The sequence below is a fragment of the Nomascus leucogenys genome, chromosome 23, assembly GCF_006542625.1.
Source record: "Nomascus leucogenys isolate Asia chromosome 23, Asia_NLE_v1, whole genome shotgun sequence".
In the NCBI taxonomy this organism is placed as follows: domain Eukaryota; kingdom Metazoa; phylum Chordata; class Mammalia; order Primates; family Hylobatidae; genus Nomascus; species Nomascus leucogenys.
In genome coordinates, this window is record NC_044403.1 from 18,857,445 (window position 1) to 18,883,679 (window position 26,235).

General features: G+C 40.4%; 2 protein-coding genes across 7 annotated transcripts in view; one reads left to right on the plus strand and one right to left on the minus strand.

The window, feature by feature from the left end:
• PDE6H (phosphodiesterase 6H) overlaps positions 1-26,235 on the minus strand; it is a 57,640-nt gene that overhangs the window by 16,881 nt on the left and 14,524 nt on the right. Inside the window, exons 2-6 of one of the 6 annotated variants that reach the window (XM_030804386.1) lie at positions 23,063-23,122; positions 15,699-15,830; positions 14,246-14,660; positions 14,075-14,121; positions 338-514 (exon numbers count right to left, since the gene is read on the minus strand). In XM_030804386.1, coding sequence (XP_030660246.1) covers positions 338-339 — 2 coding nt within the window. In that variant the 5' untranslated portion in view covers positions 340-514; positions 14,075-14,121; positions 14,246-14,660; positions 15,699-15,830; positions 23,063-23,122. Of the gene's footprint in view, positions 1-337; positions 515-14,074; positions 14,661-15,698; positions 15,831-23,062; positions 23,123-26,235 lie in introns of all 6 variants that reach the window. The other 5 variants (XM_030804385.1, XM_030804384.1, XM_030804388.1 and 2 more) reach the window with 5 other exon arrangements.
• On the plus strand, positions 3,811-23,670 carry ARHGDIB (Rho GDP dissociation inhibitor beta). The gene is made up of 6 exons (XM_003265545.3): positions 3,811-4,043; positions 14,880-15,072; positions 15,719-15,802; positions 17,663-17,739; positions 20,787-20,850; positions 22,953-23,670. The coding sequence occupies exons 2-6, from the start codon at positions 14,892-14,894 to the stop codon at positions 23,150-23,152; spliced, it is 606 nt and encodes a 201-aa protein (XP_003265593.1). The 5' UTR covers positions 3,811-4,043; positions 14,880-14,891; the 3' UTR covers positions 23,153-23,670.

Genomic DNA, 26,235 nt, shown 5'->3' on the forward strand with positions numbered 1-26,235 from the left:
ACATATGAGCAGAGATCTGAATGAAGAAAGAAATGAATCAGGTATGATTATTTAAAGGAAGAACATTTCTGCAAAGAGAATGATCCCTAAAATGGGAACCTGTTTCTCATGAAAGGATTAGCAAGAGGGGCAGGATCTGGAATGGAGGAAACAATGGCTAAGTGTTAGCAGATGAGTCTGGAGGATTGCAAGTGGCTAGATCATGAGTATGTTAGAATTCTAGTGCTATGTGACAAATCACCCCAAAATTTAGCAGCCCATAACAATAGATATTTCTTATCTCCCACGGTTTCTATAGGTCTATCAGCAGCGGCATAGCTGGGTGATTCCTGCTCACATCTTCCATGAGGTTAACAGTCATGCTGTCAGCCAGGGCTGTCATCGTCTGGAGCTGAGACCTTCATTTCCAGGATGGCTCACTCAGACAGCTTTTGGTCTTCACCACATGGACCACTCCACAGGGGGCTTGAGTGCCCTTATGACATGGTACCCTGCTTCCCACAGAATGAATGATCTAAGAGAAATCAAGAGAAAAGACACCATGTCTAACAACCTTGGAAGCGACATGCCATCATTTCTGCCACATTCCATTGGCCACACAGAACAATCTTGATACAACGTGATCAGGGTTGAATAGCAGAATCACTGGAGGCTGTCTTGGAAGATGGCTACTACAATAAGCCAATTTGCAGATATAGGTGAAAATAGAATTCTATTTTATTTTAAGTGGATGAAAGATCCCTAGAGGTCTGAAAATGAAGGAAAGATGTGATCATGAGTATGCTTTTTACTCTGTTATGAGAATAAAGGTTAAATCAGACTCTTATGGAAATAGAAAACATATAAAGAGAATGCTGTAAAAGTCCAGCAGAGGCACAATGATGGTAGGCTAGGGTGCTAATCAAGGAGGAGGTAAGAAGTTGTCAGCAGGTTATTCACTGAAAGTGGAGCTAACAGGATTTCCCCATGCTTGGCCAACTTCTCTTTCTCCATTCCTTCTGGGTGATCCCATCGACTTACATGGTTTAAACCAGTGTTTCTAAAACCTCACAGTTTACCTGCAGAGCTTTTTAAAACATAGATTTCCAGGTCCAACCTCAGGGAGAGATTTTGATGTAGGAGGTTTGGCCTGAGACTTTGCATTTCTGAGGAGTTTCTGGGTGATGGTAGTCTGCTGGTACACAGGCCACACTTTGGGTGGCCTGGTTTAAATTACTATCCATAGTCTGATGATACGTAAATTCAGGCTTATATATTTCACTATCTTTCAGACATATCTCCAACAAACGACACCATTTTTTTTCAAACTCAGGACTAGACACGTCCAAACATATGTCCTTATGTCTCCTAATACATCTATTTCTTCTTTTGTATTCTCTATCTCACTTGGTGGTACCCCCAAGGACCCAATCATTCTAGCAAAAAAATCCAGAAGTCATTCCTGATTCCACATTCCTCCTCACCCTTATCCTTCACATCCCACCAATTATCCAGGCATGCCAATTTCACCTAAATATTTCTCAAATCTGACCATTTCTGTCTATCTCATTATGAATGTTCTAGTTCAAGACTAAACAGTCTCCTAATAGATTTTATTCACCTCAAATCCAACCACATCGGTTTGCCAGAATAAACTAGGTGAAATGCAAAACTGATCATGTCCATCCTTTACTTTCAACGGTTCTCCATCACTGATAGGATCTAGGCCGAGGTCGTTATTAACAAGGCATAAGAGGTCCATGGTGATCTGAACACTGTGCCTGCCCTGCTCCAGGTACATTTCTCATTCACATGTAACTTTCACTTTACATGCCAACAATCTTGAGCTGCTTCCTTATAACACCCTGCATATCCCACATCATTTTGGGAGGCCAGGGCCATGTTGCTGCTCATGTTTCTCCTCTACCTCAAGTGCCTTCTCTTTCACTCTCAACCCTTCACTCATCAACTACTCAAAACCTACTCTCCCTCTTAACTGAGCACAGTGGTCACTTCCTCCAAGAAGCCTTCCTTGATGTCCTTACATGTACTCTCAAAACACACCATGTATTTTTTCTTCTCCTATGCTCACAAAAAAAAAAAAAATTTGTCTGCTTCTGTCTTCCCCATTACATCTTTCAGCTACTGGAGGTCTAGGACTGTGTCTTGTTTATTTCTGTACCTTTCCATGGGTCCTTGCATATGACCAGGAATTAAGTATTTTTTGATAATTGGACTCCTTTTAGAACTTTCTAAAATTATGAATGCTCTCTCATCCCCCAATAAATACATTAATCTATAATACAAATCAGTAAAATATATATTGATTTTACAGATTTTTCTGGGAAGGGGTGCTCCTATACCCTCTGATATACACTGGGTTCAGGAGGGAAAAAAAAAAAAAAAGCCAGGTTTGCCTAGTGAGGTGTTCCCCAACAGCATGAGAAATGAGTGGTGGAATATACACCATGCATTTACCATTTTGATTTTTAAATATTTCTTGTTACAATTAATGTATTCTGCCTGTGTTATTTTAATTGTCTCCTCGGTAAAACATAAGTTCCACAGGGCAGCAGAGATGTTGCCTGCGGTCTATTGCTGCACAAGGGAACTAGAACAGTACTTGGAAGAAAAGAGGCGCTCAGTAAATGTTATGGAATGAATAAATGTGTCCCCTCTTGAAGGTGCAGGGCTATAGAATGTGTAAGTTACTGCCTTCTATGTAAGTTAGGGTTTGCTTTGTTTTTACAATAAAGTTATATACATGGTTTCAAGGGCTGTATTCTGTCTATGCTATTTTAAAATTTATAGAATAAAGTGGTATTAGGCTTTTAGTATTTTTGCTCATTTTAATTATATACTATTTTTCTTTTCATATTTTTCTAGGCTAATCTCTTTTCTCACATGAAATGACTACCCCCCCCCCGCCCTTGATTATTTTGATTTCATTGACTCTAAGTAGAAGGCAAACCCTGTGGTATCAATTTACAAAGAGAAATGAAGAAGATGCAGTACATTTAGGTGAAAACAAAATAAATGTCAATTTCTCCAAATTTGTGTGCTTAGTTCTAAATATATTGATGTAGTGTAAATACTGAATATTGAAATATTAACCTAAATAAGCATTTATTATTGGTAACAGCTATGGGAATATACAACATGAATGTGACTTGGCTGCTTAAAAACTGTTCCTCAGATGGTTTAAACATGGCCTCCGAGACTTGTTCCCATTTAAATTACTTCATAAACCATTTCCTCAAATATGGTACAAAGTCTATTTTAGCACTTGTTAAGTTGTCACAAATTCTGAGTTAGAAGACTATGAATTAATGAAGTTTCACTTCCTTTTGTAATTTCTTTCCTAGGTTTCATCAAAGACAGTACGTTCGCTTGCTTGTTTGTTTCATTTGAAGAAAAATCAGCAAAACCTATTACAAACAATATTTGACTGTTTGTAGTGCAATACAAAGCTACATCTTGAAATTATAACCAACAAAACTCCAGAAATCTGTTTAAGGACACATTTTTAAATTTAGGACCAAGTATATGCAGTTAACAATCATAATTTCTTAGCACTCTACATTCACTGCCAGCACTACTTTCAACGTATCTGGTTGATAATGAAGCTGGCGGGGACCCAGTGGGAACAGAAGTGAGTGGTACAAAGTAAAGCCGATGTGAATTTATTGCTACTGGTTTCAGGCTCCTTGCCTCCATAGGCTTATGCACTGAAATGACCTGATTATCAGACATACCCTCACAATTATTCATAATACCCATAGCTATAGGCTCCACACTCTTGCGTGTACATTCATGCATCTCCACGTCACACGGGCTGTCATGCTCACACATGTGCCGTTAATTGACAAGAATGCTGCTCAAGTTGGCTGATCAAGAGATAGGCAGTGCAAAGGAACAGGATTTGAGACAGCCCAGGGTTTCCTCTTCAAGTTGGTCTAAAACATTTTTTTTCTCATTAACTTCCTTCCTGTTCTAACTGCCAGTACTCAGAAGTCAGAGTTGAGAGACAGAGGCACCCCGGACAGAGACGTGAAGCGCTGAATGTAAGTTCAAATACCTCGGGCTGGGGAGGCTTCAGGTGGGCACAGAGCAAAGTCGGAAACCTCTAGACCAGGCTACCGCCCTCAACAGTTTATTATTTTTTTAGAGGGGCAGTTCTCCTTTAAAACAAACTTTATGATAAGAAATTGCTAAGGAAGCTGCAAAGAAGGGGAAGTTAGAGGAGGGAAGGGTAGTAGTGACTCAAGGGAGGAGGCTTAAAGAAGGAGGGTACAGGGTGCGCTGCAGCCCAGGAGGTGCAATCCTGAATATTCTGAGAAGGGCTCTGAGAACACGCACCGGGAGTGCCTGGAGGGGTTTCCTGCAAAGTAGGTGCAGGCACCTGGCCAGGCTCGGAAGAAAAAGGCTGTAGATCCAAACTGATACCGTCTGTGCTGGTGGATGGTGGGTTGTGCTGGGGTGGAGATATGTGGTTTCCTGTTTTTAAGCAGACAATGTAAAAAGACTGGTTGGAAGAGAAAAAAACAATGGTTCAAAGTTGTCAAATATTAAACTGTCTTCCACTAAAGAATTTTCTGGTGATATAAGAGAAATGCATAATGAAATCCTCCCTTAGAGTGCAGGGGATTTAGCCCTCAAAGAGGAAGTATGGTATAGCACATCGTTATGTACTCATGAGTCATACAGTGATAGAATTTCTACCACTGACAAAGGCTGTGTATTAAATTCCTGCAGTCGGATGGGCAGATTGTTGCTGTTGTTGTCAAAAATAATAATAGGGCTGGGCGTGGTGGCTCATGCCTGCAATCCCAGCACTTTGGGAGGCCGAGGGGGTGGATCACCTGAGGTCAGGAGTTCAAGACCAGCTTGACCAACATGGTGAAACCCCGTCTCTACTAAAAATACAAAATTAGCTGGGTGTGGTGGTGCATCCCTGTAATCCCAGTTATTTGGGAGGCTGAGGCAGGAGAATCGCTTGAACCCAGGAGGCGGGGGTTGCAAGTGAGCCAAGATCACGCTATTGCACTCCAGCCTGGGCAACAAGAGTGAAACTCCGGCTCAAAAAATAAAAATATTAATAATAGCCCTTTACGTATGAGATAACTAACAGCAAACATGGAAAACACCAAATAACGTATTAAGAGACAGGTTTTAGAAAAATTCAAGGGGGCCCAGCTAGGACAGCTGATCAGTGGGCCTTCAAAATGTCAAGGGCTGAATTTCAGCCACCATTAGGAGAAGTGCTTTAGGTATGACCTGAACTACTTTCTTCCCTTTTAGAGGACTTCCCAGCCAGCATGTTTCATAAACGTAATCTGTAATTAAACTCTAGACCTATGGTAACTTGAGGTGTGTGTCTGGTAAGCCCTGGGCAGTTCTTCATTCAGAGTGGGGAAAGGCAGACTACTCTCACCCAGAGGGCTCATGGTCACCCCTTCACACGGAGACCTAGAGCCACTGGAGTCAGGGTTGGCCTGGCGATCCTCACTGCAGGGATGGTCAGGCACAGGAGATCAAGAGGACCATGTCACCTGTTGGTCTGGGGAGACGGGGGGCAGAGGTCCAGTCCCTAGCAGGCATCGTGAATCTTGCCACTGGCTTTGTGTTTTTTTAATTTGTAAGAATATATTCCCTCCCAAAGCAGATATAGCACAAGCTTAGTAACAAGAGCATCTTACTCTTTTGTGAGATGTGTGAAATTCCAAGAGAACAGTTCTTTCTCCATCCATGCTTCACAGATGCAAAACCTGAGGACTAACTATGCTGTCACTGAACAGAAACAGGCAAGCATTTTTCAGGCCTCGACTAGAATTTGGTCCTTTCTTGCTTTGGAGAGCATGAGTTTGTCCCTAGGGAAATAAGCTCTGAGCAACATCAAGGTTCTGTTTTCAGTAGACACTCAGCACCACAAAGTCATTCTGAGGGAAAGATGTGGGTCTGAGCTGATTTGGGAGAGCACAGTACATGACAAACATCAGCTAGCAGGAAAAGAGAAGCCCTGGGGATTCGAAATTATGCAGACAGAAAAAGAGAACCAACATTTGTTGAGTGCCTTCTATGTGTCAGGCCTGGTGATAGAAACTTTCAAATTTTGTTGCTGAGAAGAATGCAGAAGTGTTCAATAATTTGACTAAAATTACATACTGATACAAAAAGGATCAACAGCCACAATGCCTCTGAACTGCAATTCACAGGGCATGGTGGTGCGTGTCTGTAGTCCTAGCTACTCAGGAGGCTCAGGTGATCCTCCCGCCTCAACCTCCCGAGTAGCTGAGACTATGGGCGCGCATCACCATGCTGGCTAATTTTACCATTTTTAGTAGAGACGGGGTTTCTCCATGTTGCCAGGGCTCGCCTCGAATTCCTGGGCTCGAACAATCCACCTGCCTTGGCCTCTCAAAGTCCTGGGATTAAAGGCGTGAGCCACCGTGCATGGCCTATTATTATTATTTTTGAGACAGGTCTCACTCTGTCACCTGAGCTGAAGTGCAGGGGCATGAACACAGCTCACTGCAGCCTTGACCTCCTGAGGCTCAGGTGATCTCCCACCTTCTTTAGGAAGAATCACATGGAAGAAATTTTCTCCAATTCCACATTTTGAGAGTCCTTATTCCTGGTTTGTGTTATTGCTGCCCGGGATCCTGTATTCAAGGCTACACTGGCATACCCAGAGATGAGTCTCATGTTGCCCCTGAAACGTCAGCAACATTTACCTGTGCAATAAGCACATCCTGAATCACCCTGTGTTGTGTTACTCTCTGGTGTCCTCAGCCAAGGAGTGAATTTTACTGCTGGTAAAAATTCACTTGGGCTTTCTTAAACAGCCTGATAATCTTAGCACAAATGGTCATAAAAAAATTATCTCACTTCTGTCTAACTTTTCATGCTAATTTAAAACTTTTGTGAATGTACTGAGATACTGAAGGCAATGGCTTCCTTAATGCACAGTTTTCTTTGAGGATTATTTAAAATAATATTTGTAAAGGTACTTGGTGGCATGACTTCACATGTTGGGCACTCAGCAAAGCTCACGGAATCTCTTGAGTTCTCTCTCTTTGTGCATATGAATGTGGGTTAGAAAAACACACTATGAATGCACAGGCAAGAAATAATAAGTTGTTTCTCTCACAAAGAGAAATGGTAAGAAATACGTTTCTAGTAATTTGGGCCCTTCTCGGGATTGATTACGATATTTATTGTCTCTTACAAAATAATCTTGTCTTTGGTTTTTCTCACCCAATTTTGAAGTTTTCATAGTCCTTCATGGGGCTGAGGTGGTAGAAAGCAGCACCGCAAAGTGGGGAGTATGGATTCCTCCATATCACCGGGGACAAGGGCGGTGGGGAGAGGGTGGAATCCTGAACCAAGAAGGCTTCTGGTGTCCTGAGAGACAAACTTGCAATCCCGTAACACACCAAATTGCCAGGCAAGCAGCACAGCACATTCAAATCCTTGACTAGCTCTGAAATGCCACCAGTGTTTTAGAGATGGCCTGACTCTCCAGACCTGCACTAGACCCACAGCCCGATTTGGGGGAAGTCAGACATATCCTAGTCAGCAGGGAAAGTGGAGGTAACAGGACTTACAGAGAATGCTGATGCTCACATAGGAACTTTTCTGATAGAAATCCCCTACTTCTGGTATTTCCACTTTTCTCTCTCTCTCCCCTCTCTCTCTTTTTCCCTTCTCCCTCCTCTCTCTCTCCTCTTTCTCCTCTTTCTCTCTCTCTCTTTCCCCCCTTCCTTCTCTCTCTCTCATCTCTATCTCTTCTACCTAATACATTAATATCCATGCCCTGTGTGTCTAGATGCATAATCTAGCACAATTTTGCAGATTCAGCTTTGGGCCATGAGTTAAGTCTCTGGTATTTTGCTCCAGAGCCAGAGGGAATTCTCTTAATTAGCTGTGCCTGTGTTCACTGACATTTCTCATCATTCACAGAGTGACCTCTGGCTTCAATGAAGAAAGGGAGCAATAAATAAAACCTAAAATTAAATTGTTTACATGGAAGTTTTTAGAAGAAATATAATATAGTCTCATTTTAAGGTTGATTCAATTTTTAAACAATCCTTTCAATTCCCCAGAACTTATCTCTTTAATACTCCTCAAAGACAAAAATCTATTTTTAAGGAGGAAGGAGTGGGGACATAGCTCCCATCGAGGGGAAAGTATTTGGTGTGGAAGCAGTTACCTAGCTTCACTGAAGCCTTGCAACAAAACAGACCACATCGGGGCAGGGAAGGAAGAAGAGGAAGGGAACGAATATTCATGGAACATCTATTCTTGACCAGTATAGTCCTATAATTTTTCACGTGTTTTCTCCAATCTTTCAACCCCATAAAAAAGAATACCACCCATTTTAGTGGTGGTAAAACCGAGGCTCAGCGAAATTAGCAACTTGATTGAGTCCTGTAATAATGCAGAGCCTGGTTTTGAATCCCTGGTCTATCTGACTCAATCTATGTCCTATGAGACATGAAAGTCACCTTTCTCTGAATTACCCAGGTAATTTGTTTAATCTAAACTCAGGAGTTCTACCTTTTCTTGTCCTCAGTTCATTTAGAGCTGCATTAATCAAACAGATGATGCTCTATCCTGACATGGGTGTAAATTTTTAAGTGTAATTCACTTTCAATGTCTTGGAAATTTCACTGAATTTGCAAGCAAAAACACTGATTCGTGCTATGTCATATGCATGCTGTGAGTAACCATCCTAATTTAATTTGACATTTTAATTGAGCCTGAGAAGATTAAGTCCCCATCTCAGCACATCGAATGCTTGCCAATGCTTTGCTGAATAGCAAACATGGGGATGTGAGGGCACCACTGTGAAAGTTAACCTGCATGGGCATCTGTGAAGCAGAAAATAGAGAAAACTGGAGTAGCAAGCCTGTGTGAAAAAATGATATGTGCTTTGGGGCCTAAAAAATGGGGTCCACATTAACCTGGTTAAACATATAATAGTTCATTCTCCCATTTCATTTTTCCTGTGCAAAGGACCAAAGTCAAAAATAAACAAAACTCAACTCTGCCCTTTGTAGAATGGGGGATGAGCAGCTGAGGAAGGTGAGGAAAGCCCATCCAGAAGATTCTATGTTGACGGGCTGAGTCCTCCCCAATCTCCCTTTTACTTCCTCTTTTCTTTTCTCATTTCACAGGCTTCTTTAAATTAGGGAGCATTTGAGTCATTAAATTAAGAAGGGGTCTCAGAGATCCTCTCATGCCACGGCTTCATTTTGCAGAGGATGAAACTGGGGCCCAGTGAGGTTAAGCAACTTGCACGAGGTAACGCAGGAACTGAGTTGTGCTGAAACATCGTTATCTGACACTTCCCTGATATGTTAAAGCTGTCTCTGCAGAGCTTGCAAAGAAGCATTTACCTCTGCTTGCGCACCTCCAGGTAGATTCCCAAGATGACTAACAAACTCTAATTTTATTATAACTTCTTAAAGACAACTGAAGCAATAAAACATAGTGCTTAAAAGTCAGACAACCTGGGCTCAGACATTCATTCTGTCTACCACGTGGTATGTCTTCTTCGGCAAGTTACTTAACCTGAACTTTAGTTTCCTGGTCTGGAAAAGAGAATGATGATGCCAACAAAGTTATTGTAAGAACTAAATGAGATAATCCTCTAGAAAGCACTTAGCACTACATGTGATAACTATTATAATTTGTATCAATAATATCAATATTATCAATAGGAAAATCAGTTGTCCTTTAGATGATGGGATTGGAAAACAGTCTGTAGAATTTTCATAAAATTCCTATTCTCATTTCAACACGCATCCATAAAATAGGAGGATAAAAAGAGAAAATTGTTGTTTGTGGTTAAATATGCACACAGATAATTTGGGAAATCATTGTCAAACTATATATGCCATTTATGGCTGGGACTTCAGGAGAAACTGAGGTTACCCAGAGATAATGTTAAAAATGCCATACAATGCTTAATAATATTGTACTGTACTTGAGTTTTTGCTGAAGAGTAGATTTTAGGTGCTCTTGCCACACACACAAAAAAGTGGGTGAGATGATGGATATGTTAATTTGCTTGACTATAGTAACCTTTTCACTATCTATGTATCCCAGACATATTTTACCCTTTAAATATATACAATAAATACTTTTTAAGAAATTGATTCATAGGAGGTATTTATGTATTCCAGATATTAATCTCTTGTTAATATATGCATTGCGAATGTCTCATTTTTAGAATCCAGACCATTACTCTTTTCACTATCTGTAGGGTGATATTAGGAAAAGAAATTTTAAATACTTGTGTAATTGAAATATTTAATATTTTCTTCTACGTCTCAGTTTTTGCACTTGTAAAATGTAACTAACTGTGCCTACCTCACAACATTGCGATGACTGAATGAAATAATGCATGCAAAGCACTTATCCCATAATAACTGAGTTTTTGGCTCATAAGTGTTCAGTAACAACTTGCTGTTACTATTATGGTACCCTTTATTATGCAAAGACCTGTTTGGTGAAAGAAAAATAATTTTATGTCTGGAAGAAAAATAAGTAAAATAAAATAAAATTAAATATGCAGCATCTTTTGAGGATTCCCATACATGTTATTTTTTAATTTTTAAATTTCCTTTTAAAGATGAATTTTATTGCATATATTTAAGGTATACAACATAATGTTTAGGGATACACATCAATAGTAAAAATGTTACTATAGTGAAGCAAATCAACATATCCATCATCTCACATAGTTACCCTTTTTTTGTTTCTGTACCAAGAGCAGCTAATGTCTACTCATTTAGCATGGGGATTCACATACATTTTAAATAACAAAACACAGACAGATATTCTCTCATATTCACAGGTGAAATAAGATAACTGAATGGTAACTTAGCTGACACATGACTGCAGGTCAGGAGAAATATGTGGAGGCCTTAGAAAAGTAATCATCTAAACATGATGTGCTCTAATCCCTCATCTCCCAAGATGAGGAAACTCAGATCTACAGTGGTGCAACATTCAGTTAACAGGGAAAAGCTAGTTAGTAGGAAAGCCAGAACCCAAACTCAGGCATGCATAACAAGGCCTAGTTCAGTGAAGAGATCATTATCCAAAATCAAACGGAATGACCACGGAATTCTCCTAAGGGGTTAGTTACTTCCTGCACCCATGTGCACCTGGGCTTCTCTGCCAGGCTTTGTGGTCATGCGTCCTCAGACACAGGTGTCACTTGATAGCTTCTGCTTCAACATATTCAACATTTTGAGCAGGTGGACATGACTCTCTGCTTGAGACTAAGTTGTGTCAATGATCTGGTGGAGCTCCAGGAAAAAGCAAGCTTCTGCCCAGGCACCTGTAATCCCAGCACTTTGGGAGGCCAAGGCGGGTGGATCTCTTGAGCTCAGGTGTTCAAGACCAGCCTGGGCAACATGGGGAAACCCCATCTCAACCAAAACTACAAAAAATTAGCCAGGCAGGTGGCTTGTGCCTGTAGTCCCAGCTACTTGGAAGGCTGAGGCAAGAGAATTGCTTGAGTCCAGGAGGCAGAGGTTGTAGTGAGCCAAGATAGAGCCACTGTACTCCAGCCTGGGTGACAGAGTAAAACAGTGCCTCAAAAAAAGAAGGAAAGAAGAAAGGAAGGAAGGAAGGAAAGAAGGGAAGGAAGGAAGGAAGGAAGGAAGGAAGGAAGGAAGGAAGGAAGGAAGGAAGGAAGGAAGGAAAGAAGGAAGGAAGGAAGGAAGGAAGGGTGAGAGAAAGAAAGAAAGAGCAAGAGAGAAAGAGCAAGCAAAAGCAAAAAAGCAAGCTTCCTCTGTAACACTCCACTCTCTGCTTCATGCTTCCATAGTTTTGAGGTTATGTTCCTAATCTGGAGATCTTGAACCCAAATAAGTCTATAAAGGACTTCAGGGGTCCACAAACCCCTGGATCATATGCACAGTGTCATGGGTTTATCTGTTTTTTCTTCCTTGAGATAATTACCATAATGTTTATCAGATTTTTAAAAAAGAGACCTGTAATCTCCAAAAAAAATAAGAAATCAACCAAACCAGGTGGGCCCTTTTAGTATGGTTAGATTGCCCAACGTCCAGCCTCTTCTCTACTCTGAAGAGTAATTTAAACATCAGTATGGCTAAAGTACAGTGTCTTGTAAACAGTGGGTGCTCACCAAATAATCATGACCCTAATTTTACTTTAAAAGGCTTTCTCTGAGAACTGCTCTTCCAGTCCTTTATTTGTTGTATTATTACTTTTTCTAATCAGCTTTCTAGAATGAGCTAGTTTGGGATCACCTGGTCTCATATCTCTTTTTCTTATGCTATAATTAAACCAAATGATTTTAATGTGGCCCTGTATTTCCCCCTTTTGACTGCAACAAAATTTTATACAGAAATCCCACAGTATCCTCCACTCTTTAATGTCTAGGTAAATTTGTGTCTCGTTTTTGTGAAACAATTGTTATATCTGTTTGCAATGAATCGAGAAAATATAGAACATAAGCCTCAGATTTACTAATGAGAATATCAAGACCTATATGTTAGATAAATCGACGTGCCAATGGTCACACCATTAGAAGGTGGCAAATCTTGTCCTATACCTAATCCCTCTCTCTCCCTCTCTCCCTCTCTTTCTCTTTCTCTTTCTCTCTCTTTCTCTTTTCAACATTGAGATTTGAGGCTGCATAGTTAACAATTTCCTGGAGGTTACTGAAATCATCTTGAGCCAGTGACTGGATGTAATGTTACCATCTGATGGCCAGGTTTCATTCAATCAGGCGACTTGTTAGAACCAAGTGATACAGTTGAGAAAGGCCTGACCATGGGGCCTGGGATGTCTTCCTCTATAATAGTTGTTCCGATGCTCGGTCAGCAGGTTTGTTATGTGGCCCCTATCCTCCGGGGATCACCAGGGTTCTGGGTAGGCCCCTGTCTCATCTGATTAGTCTTATCTGGCTTGCTCTTCATTTGCCCCTTAATGATTGTCATTAAATTACCCACAACCTACAACATCAACACGCTGCCTCCTTCATTTTTTTCCAACCAGTTCATACACTTTCCCTGAGTGTTGTTTGGAATATGAATTGCATTAGACACTATGTTTATTCTGCTGTGCTCTAGAGTCTCATCTTTGAGTGGTGCTGGTTCTTCTGCTACAGCAAGAGTTGCCATAGGAACAGGCCTACATGTTTTCTTCCTGTACAGGAAGTGAACCTGGGCATTGCAATGCTGTTTTCAGAGTTGGTCAAGGCTAGCTCATAATGTTTGGCTGCTTATTTAGATGGAAGAGAATTGATGAGCCAAGGGATATTATTTCTTTGTTTCTCTCTTTTTTTTTTTTTTTTTGGTTCCATTAAAATTGCTCTCATTTGGCTTTACTTCCAAATTATTTTTCTTCCTCTTGCCAATAATAGTGACATTGAAACTCAAAACTAGAACTGATTTTGGCCAGAGATATCTTCACTCCTGGGAGACTTTATTAAGGTTTGCAGAGCCACTCAGGATGTGATGTGACAGACATTTTCTTAGTTGTGTCACTTAGGAGCAATGAAGGCTTTAACCACAGGCAGGGAAAAGAGTTGCCCTCAAGACAGAATTAAGGAAATCAGAAAATGATCTCCCTGCCCAAATATCTCCCCCGCAGCCATCTCATGTGGCTGTCAGCCACAGGGCCTGAAATTCTTCCTAGAGGGACTTCTTCCTCTTGGTTAGTATACTGCCTCTCATCCAGCTGTGTGAACCTGGGCAATTCTCTTAACTCTGGATCTCAATATCCTCAATGATTACATGAACCCCAATGGTTCATTTCAGCTCTGAAAAGCTGTGACTATACATCCTCTAAGAGGAATAATTTTTGAATCTACTATTCAGTCATTAACCCTTAACAGGTAAATAACTTGCCTAGATTTCTCCTCAATGTTTTAACACAAAACAAGTAAATGTAGATAATGAGAGATGAAGGAAGACTCCAGGGTATGCCCAGGTGGGGCCTTATAAGGTCAATAGAAACCTGGGAAGGGGAGAAGGGGAGAGGCTGAAAGGGAAGTTGATCCAGAAAAGGGAAATGGATGGACAAATGCTAAGGGCAAATTTGTACTTACGATTTTGTCTGGAGGAATCAAAGTGTCCTTCGCTATTTTTGCGGCATCTAAAAAGAACAGAATATTGTTAGATATAAAACCTTATATATCAATCAAGGAAATTTTATAAAGTGCCAGAACTATGCAGGTGTTTTGGGGGAATTCAAGAAAAACAGCAAACCTAGTACCCACCCTCGAGGGGTGATTAGCAGTGTTGGGTGAACCATGGTTCAGTGAACCATGCAGGCACCTGAGGCAGGTATCATAAAGGTCAACAGTTCCTCATGAGTCATCTTTGAGGCATTGCTGGAGTTCAGGGACAGATTCCATTGATGGGGAGGAGCCAACCATTTCTTTGGCAAGTTCTCCACCTCTCTCCTCTCTCTCCTGCCTCTCTCCACTATTATCACTCAGACTGTGCATGCTGCAAGCTTTGACGCTAGCCAGGCTGGCTGGATTTGGAGGACTGTGTAACTCCTACAGCTTTTTGACTGGGCTTTTGCTTCATTTGTTCAGGAGTCTTTGTGCCATGTTGCTTCACTCGTAGTATGTTATTCACATATGAGTGATTTCTTTCTTGTCAGTTTTGTTCAGTGAATAGAAGATACTACAATGGTACAGAGAAATTCAGGCAGGTCAGAGAAATTACTAGAATACATTAGATTATTATTTCATAGAATTTAATGAGATTGAATTAGGAAAAAAATCAGGAAAGTGACGGATGATCAGAGAAGTCCATGAGGGTAAGGAGGTCGCTAACAGCAGCCCCACAAACATCTTTTATATCCATGACTTTTGAGTAATGGGCTGTCATTCTCTCTCCCAGAAATAGATCAAAATGACTGAAAAAGCCCCAGAGCCACATGTGGAGGAGGATGACGATGATGAGCTGGACAGCAAGCTCAATTATAAGCCTCCACCACAGAAGTCCCTGAAAGAGCTGCAGGAAATGGACAAAGATGATGAGAGTCTAATTAAGTACAAGAAAACGCTGCTGGGAGATGGTCCTGTGGTAACAGGTATGTGTGTACAGAGAACAGGGTGGGTGGAAGATCCCCAAGAAGGAAGAAGACATTTTGGCTGCTCAGGAGCAGCAGCAAAGGGAAGAGGACCAACTGCTTCCAGGAATAAGTGAGCGAGGCACAATTTATATATGCTGATTAAAGTTATGAACTGTATAATTAAGTCTTCTTAAGAGATAAGATGCAAGTCAGCAGTGAGATAGGCACACATAACACACGGAGGGGATTTAGAAAGAATTCCAGACTACCACTTGGAATTGTATTTCCCTCTCTCCATTTTCTCTCTCTCTCAGTCCTTACCTAAACATTCATCTCTTCCACATACACCGTGGCAGAACAAGACATGGCCCAGAGGTATAAATGGACAGTGCCCAATTAGCAGAGTACCTGACCCATAGCCATTCAGGAAATCTTGGATGTCAATAATTAGGTGGACCTACAAGTGCCTGAAGCAGAAATAACACTGCTGTAATTTACAAGGCCATCAAGACCAAGCATAGCAAACCTGCCACATCCATTTCTATTTCTACTCCAGATAGAAAGATCACTTTTATTTTCATACTCTCTGTCTCCCACTTGAGATGCACACACCCACTATACACATGTCTCTTCTTGGTACTTACATTCCCTTTTGATCCTGCAGATCCGAAAGCCCCCAACGTCGTTGTCACCCGGCTCACCCTGGTTTGTGAGAGTGCCCCAGGACCAATCACCATGGACCTTACTGGTATGTAGACACATCTGTCAAAGGGGGCCTAAGATATCACAAAGAAAACTTGGTCTCTGTCTCCTGTTCCAATAAAAGAAAACTGGTGAATCAGAGAGATATATATGCTAGGACCAGTTAACAAATCATTGCTCTCAGAGTGCACAGTATTTACCATGTTTCATGAAAAACCCAATCTTTATCTCTAGTTAACTGAAGAGAGTGCAGGCATATGCATTTGATATATTTACAGATTTTTGTCTCCACATGATAGTAAGAGAATTGTTATTTATGCAATAAAGATTGCTGATGGAAATATTAAGAAACAAATTGTGTGTTTCTGAAGTTGTAAGGTTTATACAATCTAAACATCAAAGTATTGATCTTCTATCAGCTACAAAACTTACCGGAAGGTGAGAAGCAATCCTGAATTATACTAGAAATTCCACTGCTATAGATTGAATTGTTTTAGCTTGAAACTCTGATTCTTGTTAAATAAACAACGTCTCCTACTAAAGGCGTACAAATTAAGATGTTGTTATTTTCTTTCACCTTATTGTAACTAAGGGTCAAGCCTTTCCCTGAGACTTAGGGCTTGAGGAGAAGGAGAGAGACTGGGAAGGGGGTTATTGTGGAGGAAATGGGCATCAGAGGGGATATGAGAGGAGAAGCAGGGAGCCAGGAGACTGGGGCCATCAAAGGCAAGTTTTTAGTGGAAAAAAAAAATAGTTACCAAATGAAAAAATTGGACTCTTGTGAGACAGACAAAGCACAAGTCTAGAACAGTTGGCTTAGTTAGCAGCAGAGTAGTTCCCCTCTCACAGGACATAGCCAGTCTTTACCTTATATGGGCTTTTTTGTCAGAGGGAGGAAATCAGAGGCTGAGAAGGCACACTTCCTGTTCAGCTGAAATCATTAGAGCAGGCACACACAAGAATTCAGCTACCCCCACAATCTCACATCTCTCCAGGAGAGAAACTCACACTCTCTCACCAGAACTCAGAGTCTTCCTAATATTACCAGGTACAGCTGCCAGTTTGCAAGATAAGGTCTGAATTAGCGCTAAAGAAATCTGTTCTCTTCAGCAGGACCTGGTGGTATTGCAAGGAAAACTTGGTCTCTGTCCCCTTTCCCAGCAGAGGAAAACCAAGTTTGGTTTTCTGTCACAAACAAGCTGCTATGCATGAAGAAAAGCATAGAGTGTGATTACCTCCTTAATCAGGGTACAGGAATTAGGGACAGATCCTGGTTTTATGGAACCTGAAGCTTTTATAACTTCAGTGATATTCCTTAAGAAAAATAGTATGAAATTGCAAATGAAAATACAAGAGTAAACACAAAGGTGAATATTTTCTTAAAGTGATAAAATGAATAAAAACAAGTAGAATTTTAAAAGCTAGAAAATGCCACAAACATCACCAAATCTATAAAAACAAATAGCTGACACTCCTAAATAATATTTTTCTTATATTTTTTATTTGAGGGGTAGGGGCATATTCTTTACTAACCTCTTCATTTGACCAGTAATATAATTCTCAATGAGAGAATAAATTGACCAAAAAAAGATTTATCTTCACAACTCATTACTGGTAATGTCTTGTGTATTTTTAGCATTGTCATGAAACTTGGGGGCAGGGATACTCTCGTGTTTTTCATAACAAAGCTGTAAGATTTCAGGCATTATGTGTGTGTGTGTGTGTGTGTGTGTGTGTGTGCACGCGCACGCGCACCAAGGACTAAACACAAATACTCTGTGAATTGGGGGCCCTATGAACCATGTTGCCCTGGTGGGCCCAACAAATTTCTCTGGGGCTTTAAAGTCATTTATTAACTTGTGTATCTGCTTTTGAGGGTAAACTCTCTCTGAATCTTCTTCTACAGGAGATCTGGAAGCCCTCAAAAAAGAAACCATTGTGTTAAAGGAAGGTTCCGAATATAGAGTCAAAATTCACTTCAAAGTAAGTATCCTGCCTTGTGTGTTTTTGTAAAGTTTAAATCTTTTCTTTAATCAGCGACTACATTTCTTGCATGATCATGTTGAGGTACTTTTTGTTTGTTTCTCCCCCAGTACCCCCAAGCCGGGTCTGGAATGTCCTCTTCCCAGCCCTGAGGGCTACCTGTTGAGACCCACCCTTGATTCCTGTCTTTTCCTAGCCAGGACTTCTTAAACAATTCATTATCGCTTAAGCCAATGGGATCCCTCTGTCTGTGAACTCCGAATACATCCACGAGGCACACACTGCTTTGTGTTGTACCACCTGTGTCATTTCTTCTTCATACAATATAAGCACCTCAATCTAGGGTGAAATTGTACATCCCTCCTTTCCAATATTTCACACAAAACTTTGTAAATAGAATATAGTGCATGAATATATATTGAAAAGTGGACAAACAAGTGAATCAACCAATAGGAAAAGAAAATGGAACAGACAGGGCCTCAGCTCTAATTGCTCAAGGATTATATAAATCCAGGGAGTGTGATCTTTGCTAAAGAACTGGAAATTACAATTATATTTGTGGAATAGGTAACCAGGAAAGAGGAAACTAAATAAGAAATAAACTGACATCTAATATATCCCAATGAGCCAAATATCCCAATGAACAGCCAAAATCACAAGAAAAATAACTTTGACTTTGAAAACAAATAAGTTAGAAATGCAGTGTTTGCACTTAGTGGTTTATGTTTGCTTTGGTGGCCTCTCATTCCCACTTAGCCTCAGTCTCCAGGGCCTGGGCTCCACCAAGGAAGACTCCATCTGCTCTCTCTATTTGCACACTGGGAACTTTTTTCCCCAAGGTACAGGATATGATTCAGGGTTGAGGGATGACCCCTCCCTACCCCATACAAATATACCTGAAAATAATTTCATCCTGGAAATATTTGTTGATGCCTACTCTATAATGGACACTGAGCTACGGTTCACTTACTTGTTTCCTGTCGTATTATTTATTATTGAAGCACCTGAGGGTTTGGTAAGGCATTATATCAAAATATGCCTAGAATGGGTTGCACATCAGTTTCATTTTTAATCATTGATGCTATTGCTTAATTTGTCTATTTGGTAAACCAGTTTTCCTCAAATGAAATGTGACAGGTAAATTTTGATGTGACTAAGATGAGAAGGAAAGCTCTGGAACAGGGGCTTCTCCTCTGGATGGGGAGGTGGAGGAGGAATGTGGTATGTGGGTCTGTGTGGTCAGGTTTACACATTAGGATGATGCAGGAGGAGGCCACAGAAAGGGGCTTTTGAGTACTCTCTAATTCAGAGGATTGATGGCTCTCTGAGTAACCTACATAAAGTTGAACCATCCTGTGGCTTGTCCCAGCATGGCGCTACAATTAGAAGAAATGCCAGATCAAAGTCAAAAATCCTTGAAAAACAACTTAAATCTTCACTAAAGTCTCTTGAAAAACGTCCAAGAAAGTTTGCATTTATAACACTAGTAACACACGCTAAAGTCCTCTTTCACGATCTCTGTTAGTTGCACTCAATGTTCTTTTTCTCCTCCCAAACTTCTTAGCACTTTCTAAAAACCTGGCCTAGGATTGTTATTTTAGGTTCTCCCCAACTTTTTTTCTGCCTCCCAAGGAAATGTGGTATCTCTGACTTCCACAGCTCTCACTTTGATTCATAACACCAAGGCTTCTTCCCCCTGGAGTGGGAGACACAATAGGGATGGGGATGTGGGCAGAAGATGATTCTATGAATATTCATAGCTTTATTTCAACCACCCCAAATGTATTTATATTAAATGGACCCACTGTAGAGCGCTGGTGAGATGGTAGACTCTGTGTCTTGAAGTCCTTATTGCTTTACCTATATCATTCTTCTTCTTAGGTCTTTCTCCCACTAGGTGAAAGGAATAAGCTTGGGGACATCTAGAAAGGTGCATTTATTTTCCCTATTCCTATGAGCTACATTTGAGACTCAGAGTATTAGAAAGTCTGGGCTTTATCACGGTCTCTTTGATGATGCTAATTTTTTTTCTGACAGCTTTTCATAGGTTTATACTACAAATTTACCCTGTGACAGTCAAGAATCTAAGCTGGCAGTGTTCACTGCTCTGCCACCTCCCTGCCAACAAAACAAAAGATAGCACTGGTTGATTGGTTGAACTATTGTGTCCAACACAAAAGGACAGCCATAATTATTGTTGAAGAAAAATTATTTGAAGATGCTTTAATTCTTCACATTGGTGAAGAGATAACCAAGCTCTTCGGCTAATGATGCAATGTCCACTTTAATTTGTTTGTATAGACATAACCACTGTGTAAAATTAACAGACAACCCAGGTCAGTCCCAGGTGAAATGAATCATGGAAAAACAAAGCTCTTGGGCTGTCCACATTTTCATTCTGCATTACTGAATTTTCTTTGAAAGGCTTGGGAAAATAGCAAGATCTCAGACAACGTCTGAAAATGACAGACATCCAAAATGCTTGCCAGATACAAGTGAATTTCACCCATTATTTCAGTTACATTGCAGACACAGCCATCTTCTAGACATGAATTTTCCATTACAGCTTTCCTCCTTGTTGTTTGTTTTTTATATGGTAGGTGGATCATCTCTGAGGTTGTGGTTTTTCGATATTTACCTAATGTGCTCTACTGGTATCTTCATAACTTTTCCTAAGACAAGGATGTTCTCTTGGTCAGTAGTATTGGAGAGGGAAAGCTCAAGGCCATTCTTGGGACTGTTGAGAAAGGAGAAATACAATGAAGAATACTGAGCCAACGTTTTAATGAACCACTTATCTCTCCTGAAATGGTAAAAATCAAAATGTTCAATAATTAAACCAGTTTGGCAATGTTGCATTTTATTATTTCTCCTCTCTAATCTTTGCCTCACAGCCATGCTAAATAATTATAGAAACACCAATTCTGAACTAAATCTTTAGTTTTTCTATTGTCAGAGAAGATTCAGCTGGGCAGGATCAGCATGAAAGATGAGAAAAAATGAAAGACCCTCTTAATCTGAACATCTTCGTTCCTTCCCACCTGCAGGTGAACAGGGATATTGTGTCAGGCCTGAAATACGTTCAGCACACCTACAGGACTGGGGTGAAAGGTAAGGGAACCCACATTTCCACATTGTCCCAAATTGCTTCTCATTGATACTTTAACTTCTGGTTATTAGCAATTTTTAGCTATAGACTCAGATGAGAATATGATAAAAGCTGTGGATGCCGGCTCTAGGAAAAGGCACAAATACACCTCTGATCTAGACATTGACAAAGCCAATGCTCAGGGGACCTCGTTTAGACTGGGTCAGCTGCTAACCTTCAGCAATCACCTTTTTGGATTCAACATTATCATTCGTAGAGGAGAAGAGTAACCAAGATAGGTTTGAAGGAAATAAAGTATATAAAAATACTCTACAAAGTAAAAAAAAAAAAAAAAAAAAAAAAAAAAAAAAAAAAAAAAAAAAGCAATTCACAGGTACAAAACCCAAGTGTCAGAGAAACCCAAGAAAGAAAAAACTTGCCCAGTGCTATGTGTATCTGGGGTGGGAGTAGGTGGGGGTGGCATTGGAAGGAAGGGGGAGGCAATGCTCAATTTCCTAACAAAGAAATAGAAAAAAAAAATTTTTAGGATTGAAAAAGTCTGTCTAATTAAAATAACATGACAACATTACTTAATCTGCAATTCTTCCTGACATGCCTTGGGAGCCTGCCTTCAATTTTCTTTCATTAACACAGGCAGGGAGAAATGAGAGGCGGGAAGGTGATGGAGGCACTTTACAGTTCCTTTCTACCTGAGGGTCTGTCCCCTCCAGAGGCGAGAAACAACAAAGCATGTCTCAGTTTCCACCAAATTAATAAGCAAGATAGGGGAGAAATTGTCTGATAAATGTGGATGACATAGAGGACCAGTCAATTTCTCAAATCCCAGAGAAGACCATTGACCTGAAAGATATTGATCGGCCTTTCCGATATGTAGTCTCATGAAAAAAAGTTTAATTTCCTATTTTCCTTTGGGCATAAAGCCCGTATCGCCTCACTTAGACAAAAGGACAGTGACATGTCTGCAGCTGTTTTTTCAAACTTATTAGCAACACTTAGCCAACTACATGCCACCTATCTGCCTATGTATACTTTTCAATGCCCAACTATTCTTAATATATATTCCAGTTAACCACCTATAAATAAACTTGATTGGCTATTTTCACCATTTGTCCTAGTTCTTCACTTTTTCTTTTTTTTTTTTTACCAACTTACGGCTGTTGTTGTTCCATCCAATTATTCTATCCATGAATTCTGATCACCATCTGTTACTTTATCTCCCCCAACTGAAATGTTCATACAATGATAGTTTGTAGATAGGAGATCCTTAAAGTCCATCATATACACAAAGAAATGGAGGCTCAAAAATGTTATATGACTTAGGCCATTGCAGGACTGAGATCAGAACTGAGGTCTCAATTTGTTTGAGTTTTTTTTAATGGTGTAATCTGCTATATCTCCATTAAAAAAAAAAAAAAACAGGCTTAATCCCCATTGATTTAGGCCACTGGTTCCCCAACTTTACCTCAGAATCAACGGTGTAGTTTTTTAAAAACACTGATCCCTGGGACCCACAGAAGGTTACTGAACCATAGCCTTTGGAAGTAGGACAAAGGAAACTGTATTATTAAAAGGCACTCCAACTTAAAAAATGTTTTGAAGAATAATTTTTTTAAAAAGATGCCTCAGGGCCAGGTGTGGTGGCTCACACCTGTAATCCCAGTACTTTGGGAGGCCAAGGCGGGCGGATCACCCAAGGTTGGTAGTTCGAGACCAGCCTGACCAACATGGAGAAACCCCATCTCTACTAAAAATAAAAAATTAGCCAAGCGTGGCGGCACATGCCTGTAATCCCAGCTGCTCGGGAGGTTGAGGCAGGAGAATCACTTGAACCCTGGAGGTGGAGGCTGTGGTGAGCCGAGATTGTGCCTCTGCACTCCAGCCTGGACAACAAGAGCAAAACTCCACCTTAAAAAAAAAAAAAAAAAAAAAAAAAAAAAAAAAAAAAAAAACACACCTCAGGTAAATCTGATGTTTATTTAGGCTTGGAAACTATTGCCCTTGGCTTTAATCACTGTAGGCTGTAGTCCGGATTCTCCAGTTTGCAGTGTGTGTTTTTCCTCTATCAGGCTCTTACCCTAATGAACTCTTTCTTCTTTCTTCCTAGTGGATAAAGCAACATTTATGGTTGGCAGCTATGGGCCTCGGCCTGAGGAGTATGAGTTCCTCACGCCAGTTGAGGAGGCTCCCAAAGGCATGCTGGCCCGAGGCACGTACCACAACAAGTCCTTCTTCACCGACGATGACAAGCAAGACCACCTCAGCTGGGAGTGGAACCTGTCGATTAAGAAGGAGTGGACAGAATGAATGCATCCACCCATCCCTTTCCCCACCCTTGCCACCTGGAAGAATTCTCTCAGGCGTGTTCAACACCCTGTCCCTCCTCCATGTCCACAGCTGGGTCCCTCTTCAACACTGCCACATTTCCTTATTGATGCATCTTTTCCCACCCTGTCACTCAGTGTGGTCCCTAGCACAGGGGGCTTAAAACCGGGCTTCCACCCTGCCTTCTCCCTTTGATCCTCCATCAGGGCCAGATCATCCACGTCTCCATCTCAATACACAATCATTTAATATTTCCCTCTCTTATCCCTATTCGAGCAACTAGAGGCCAGGAAATGGGCAAACTATCACCTATCACTAACAGGTCTTTGACTCAGGTTCCAGTAGTTCATTCTAATGCCTAGATTCTTCTGTGGTTGTTGCTGGCCCAATGAGTCCCTAGTCACGTCCCCTGCCAGATGGAGTTCTTCTTTTGTGAGAGACACTGTAAACAACACAAGAGAATAAGAATAAAACAATAACTACCTGTGTTCTGACTGAGACCTTCATTTCCCTGCTTTCTTCCTTTGAACAAATATGATAACTAGATGGTTCACGTTCTTGAGTTCCCTCAGAGGGGATGGGGATGAGGAAAACACACTGGAGGAGATATTTACATCTTTGGGAACAAATTGGTCCCCTATTACACTGTAATAGGCAATGCATATTCAGAATACAGCCAGTGGGAAATCTACATTTTACTTATTTAGTTAGTTATTTTTAATTTCAACTTTTATGTTAGATATAGAGGGTACATGTGCAGGTTCATAACATGGGTATATTGCACCCAGGTAGTGAGCCTAGGACTAAAGAGGTAGTTTTTCAAATCATGCCCCACTCCCTCCCTCACCCCTCAGGTAGTCCACAGTGTCTACTGTTTCCATGTTCATGTCTATGTGTGTTCAGTGTTTAGCTCCCACTTACAACTGAGAACATACGGAAGTTGGTTTTCTGCTTCTGCATTGCTTTGCTTAGGATTATGGCCTCCAGTTTCATGCATATTGCTGCAAAGGACATGATTTTACTTTTTTATTATGACCATATAGTATATCATGGTCATATGCACCATATTTTCTATCCAATCCACAATTAATGGGCAACTACATTAATTCCATGTCTTTGCTATTGTGAATGGCACAACAATGAACATACATGTGCATGTCTTTTTGGTATAACAATCTACTTTCCTTTGGATATATACATAGTAATGGGGTTGCTGAATCAAATGGTAGCTCTAAGTTTTTTGAGAAATCTTCAAACTGGTCACTCTCCATATGTTAGTAAAAATATTATGCCTTGGAATGCTAACGTTACTCCTAAAGACTGGAGTACTCTCCTTGGCCTTAGTATAGAGATAAAAGGTATAGATGCCCTCATTACTTAGAGTTGTTTCCACAGTGGCTGAACTATTTAACTGCTTAAGTTACATTCCCATGAACAATGTATAAGCATTCCCTTTTCTCTGCTGTCTCACCAGTGTCTGTTGTTTTTTGATTTTTTTAATAATGGCCATTCTGACTCTAGTGTGAGATTGTATCTCATTGTGGCTTCGATTTGCATTTCTCTGATAATTAGTAACGTTGAGCATTTCTTGTATGTTTATTGGCCTCTTGTGTGTCTTCTTTTGAGAAGTATCTGTTTATGCTCTTTGCCCATTTTCTAATGGGGTTGTTTTTTGCTTCTTGATTTGTTTAAGTTTCTTATGGATTCTGAATATTAGACCTTTGTTGGATGCATAGTTTGCATACGTTTTCTCCCATTCTATAGATTGTCTCTTTATCAATAGTTGCTTCTGCTCTGCAGAACCTCTTTAATTAGGTCCCACTTGTCAATTTTTGTTTTTGTTGCAGTTGCTTTTGAGGACTTAGCCAAAAATTACTTATCAAGATTAATGTCAAAAAGAGTATTTCCTAGGTTTTCTTCTAGGACTTTTATGGTTTGAGGTCTTAAATCTTTAATTCATCTTGAGTTAATTTTTTTATGTGGTGAAAGATAAGGGTCCAGTTTCATTCTTCTGCGTATGGCTAGCCAGCTATCACAGCACCATTTATTGAGTAGGGAGTCATTTCCCCATTGATTGGTTTTGTAAACTTTGTCAAACATCAGGTGGTCGTAGGTATATGACTTTATTTCTGGGTTCTCTATTCTGTTCCATTGGTCTATGTGTTTGTTTTTGTACCAGTACCATGCTATTTTGGTGACTGTAATCCTGTAGTACAGTTTGAAGTTGGGTAATGTGACGCCTCTGGCTTTGTTCTTTTTGATTAGGATTGCTTTAGCTAGTCAGACTCTTTTTTGGTTCCATATAAATTTTAGAATAGTTTCTTTTCTAATTCTGTGAAGAATGACATTGGTAGTTAGATAGGAATAGCACCAAATCTGTTAATTTCTTTGGGCAGTATGGCCATTTTGAAGATACTGATTCTTCCTACCCATGAGCGTGGAATATTTTTCCATTTGTGTCACCTCTGATTTCTTTCAAAAGTGTTTTGTAGTTCTCCTTGTAGAGATATTTTACCTCCTTGGTTATCTGTATTCCTAGGCATTTCATTTTATTTGTGGCTATTGTAAATGAAATTGTGTCCTTGATTTCACTCTCAGCCTGGACATTATTGGTATATAGAAATGCCAGTGATTTTTGTACATTTATTTTTTTCCTGATACCTTACTGAAATCATTCATCAGTTCCAGTGGCCTTTTGGCAGAGTCTTTAGAGCTTTCTAGGCCTACAATCGTATTGTCAACAAGGAGAAATAGTTTGACTTTTTCTTTTCCTGTTTAGATGCCTTTTATGTCTTCCTCTTGCCTAACTGCTCTGGCTAGGGCTTCCTCATTTCTTTTGTAATATTTTCACATGAAAATTCTCCTAAGCTTAAGACTACATATCCCAATGCCTGTAGAAATCTCATCTTGGACTTTCTCAGACACTTGTGAGCAAAATCAAACTTTATCTCTTTCTTCTGCTTAAGACTTTTCAGTGGTTCTCATCACCTACAGAATAAAGTTGATGCTCCCGCGCTTAAGACGGAGTCTCACTCTGTTGCCCAGGCTGGAGTGCAGTGGCGCTA

What these genes read in the sequence shown, in the direction of transcription:
- ARHGDIB (XM_003265545.3), top strand. Translation starts at nt 14,892, where the DNA reads ATGACTGAAAAAGCCCCAGAGCCACATGTGGAGGAGGATGACGATGAT. An exon ending in AATCACCATGGACCTTACTG is followed by an intron (nt 15,803 to 17,662) that starts GTATGTAGACAC and finishes CTTCTTCTACAG; the next exon opens with GAGATCTGGAAGCCCTCAAA. An exon ending in CTACAGGACTGGGGTGAAAG is followed by an intron (nt 20,851 to 22,952) that starts GTAAGGGAACCC and finishes CTTTCTTCCTAG; the next exon opens with TGGATAAAGCAACATTTATG.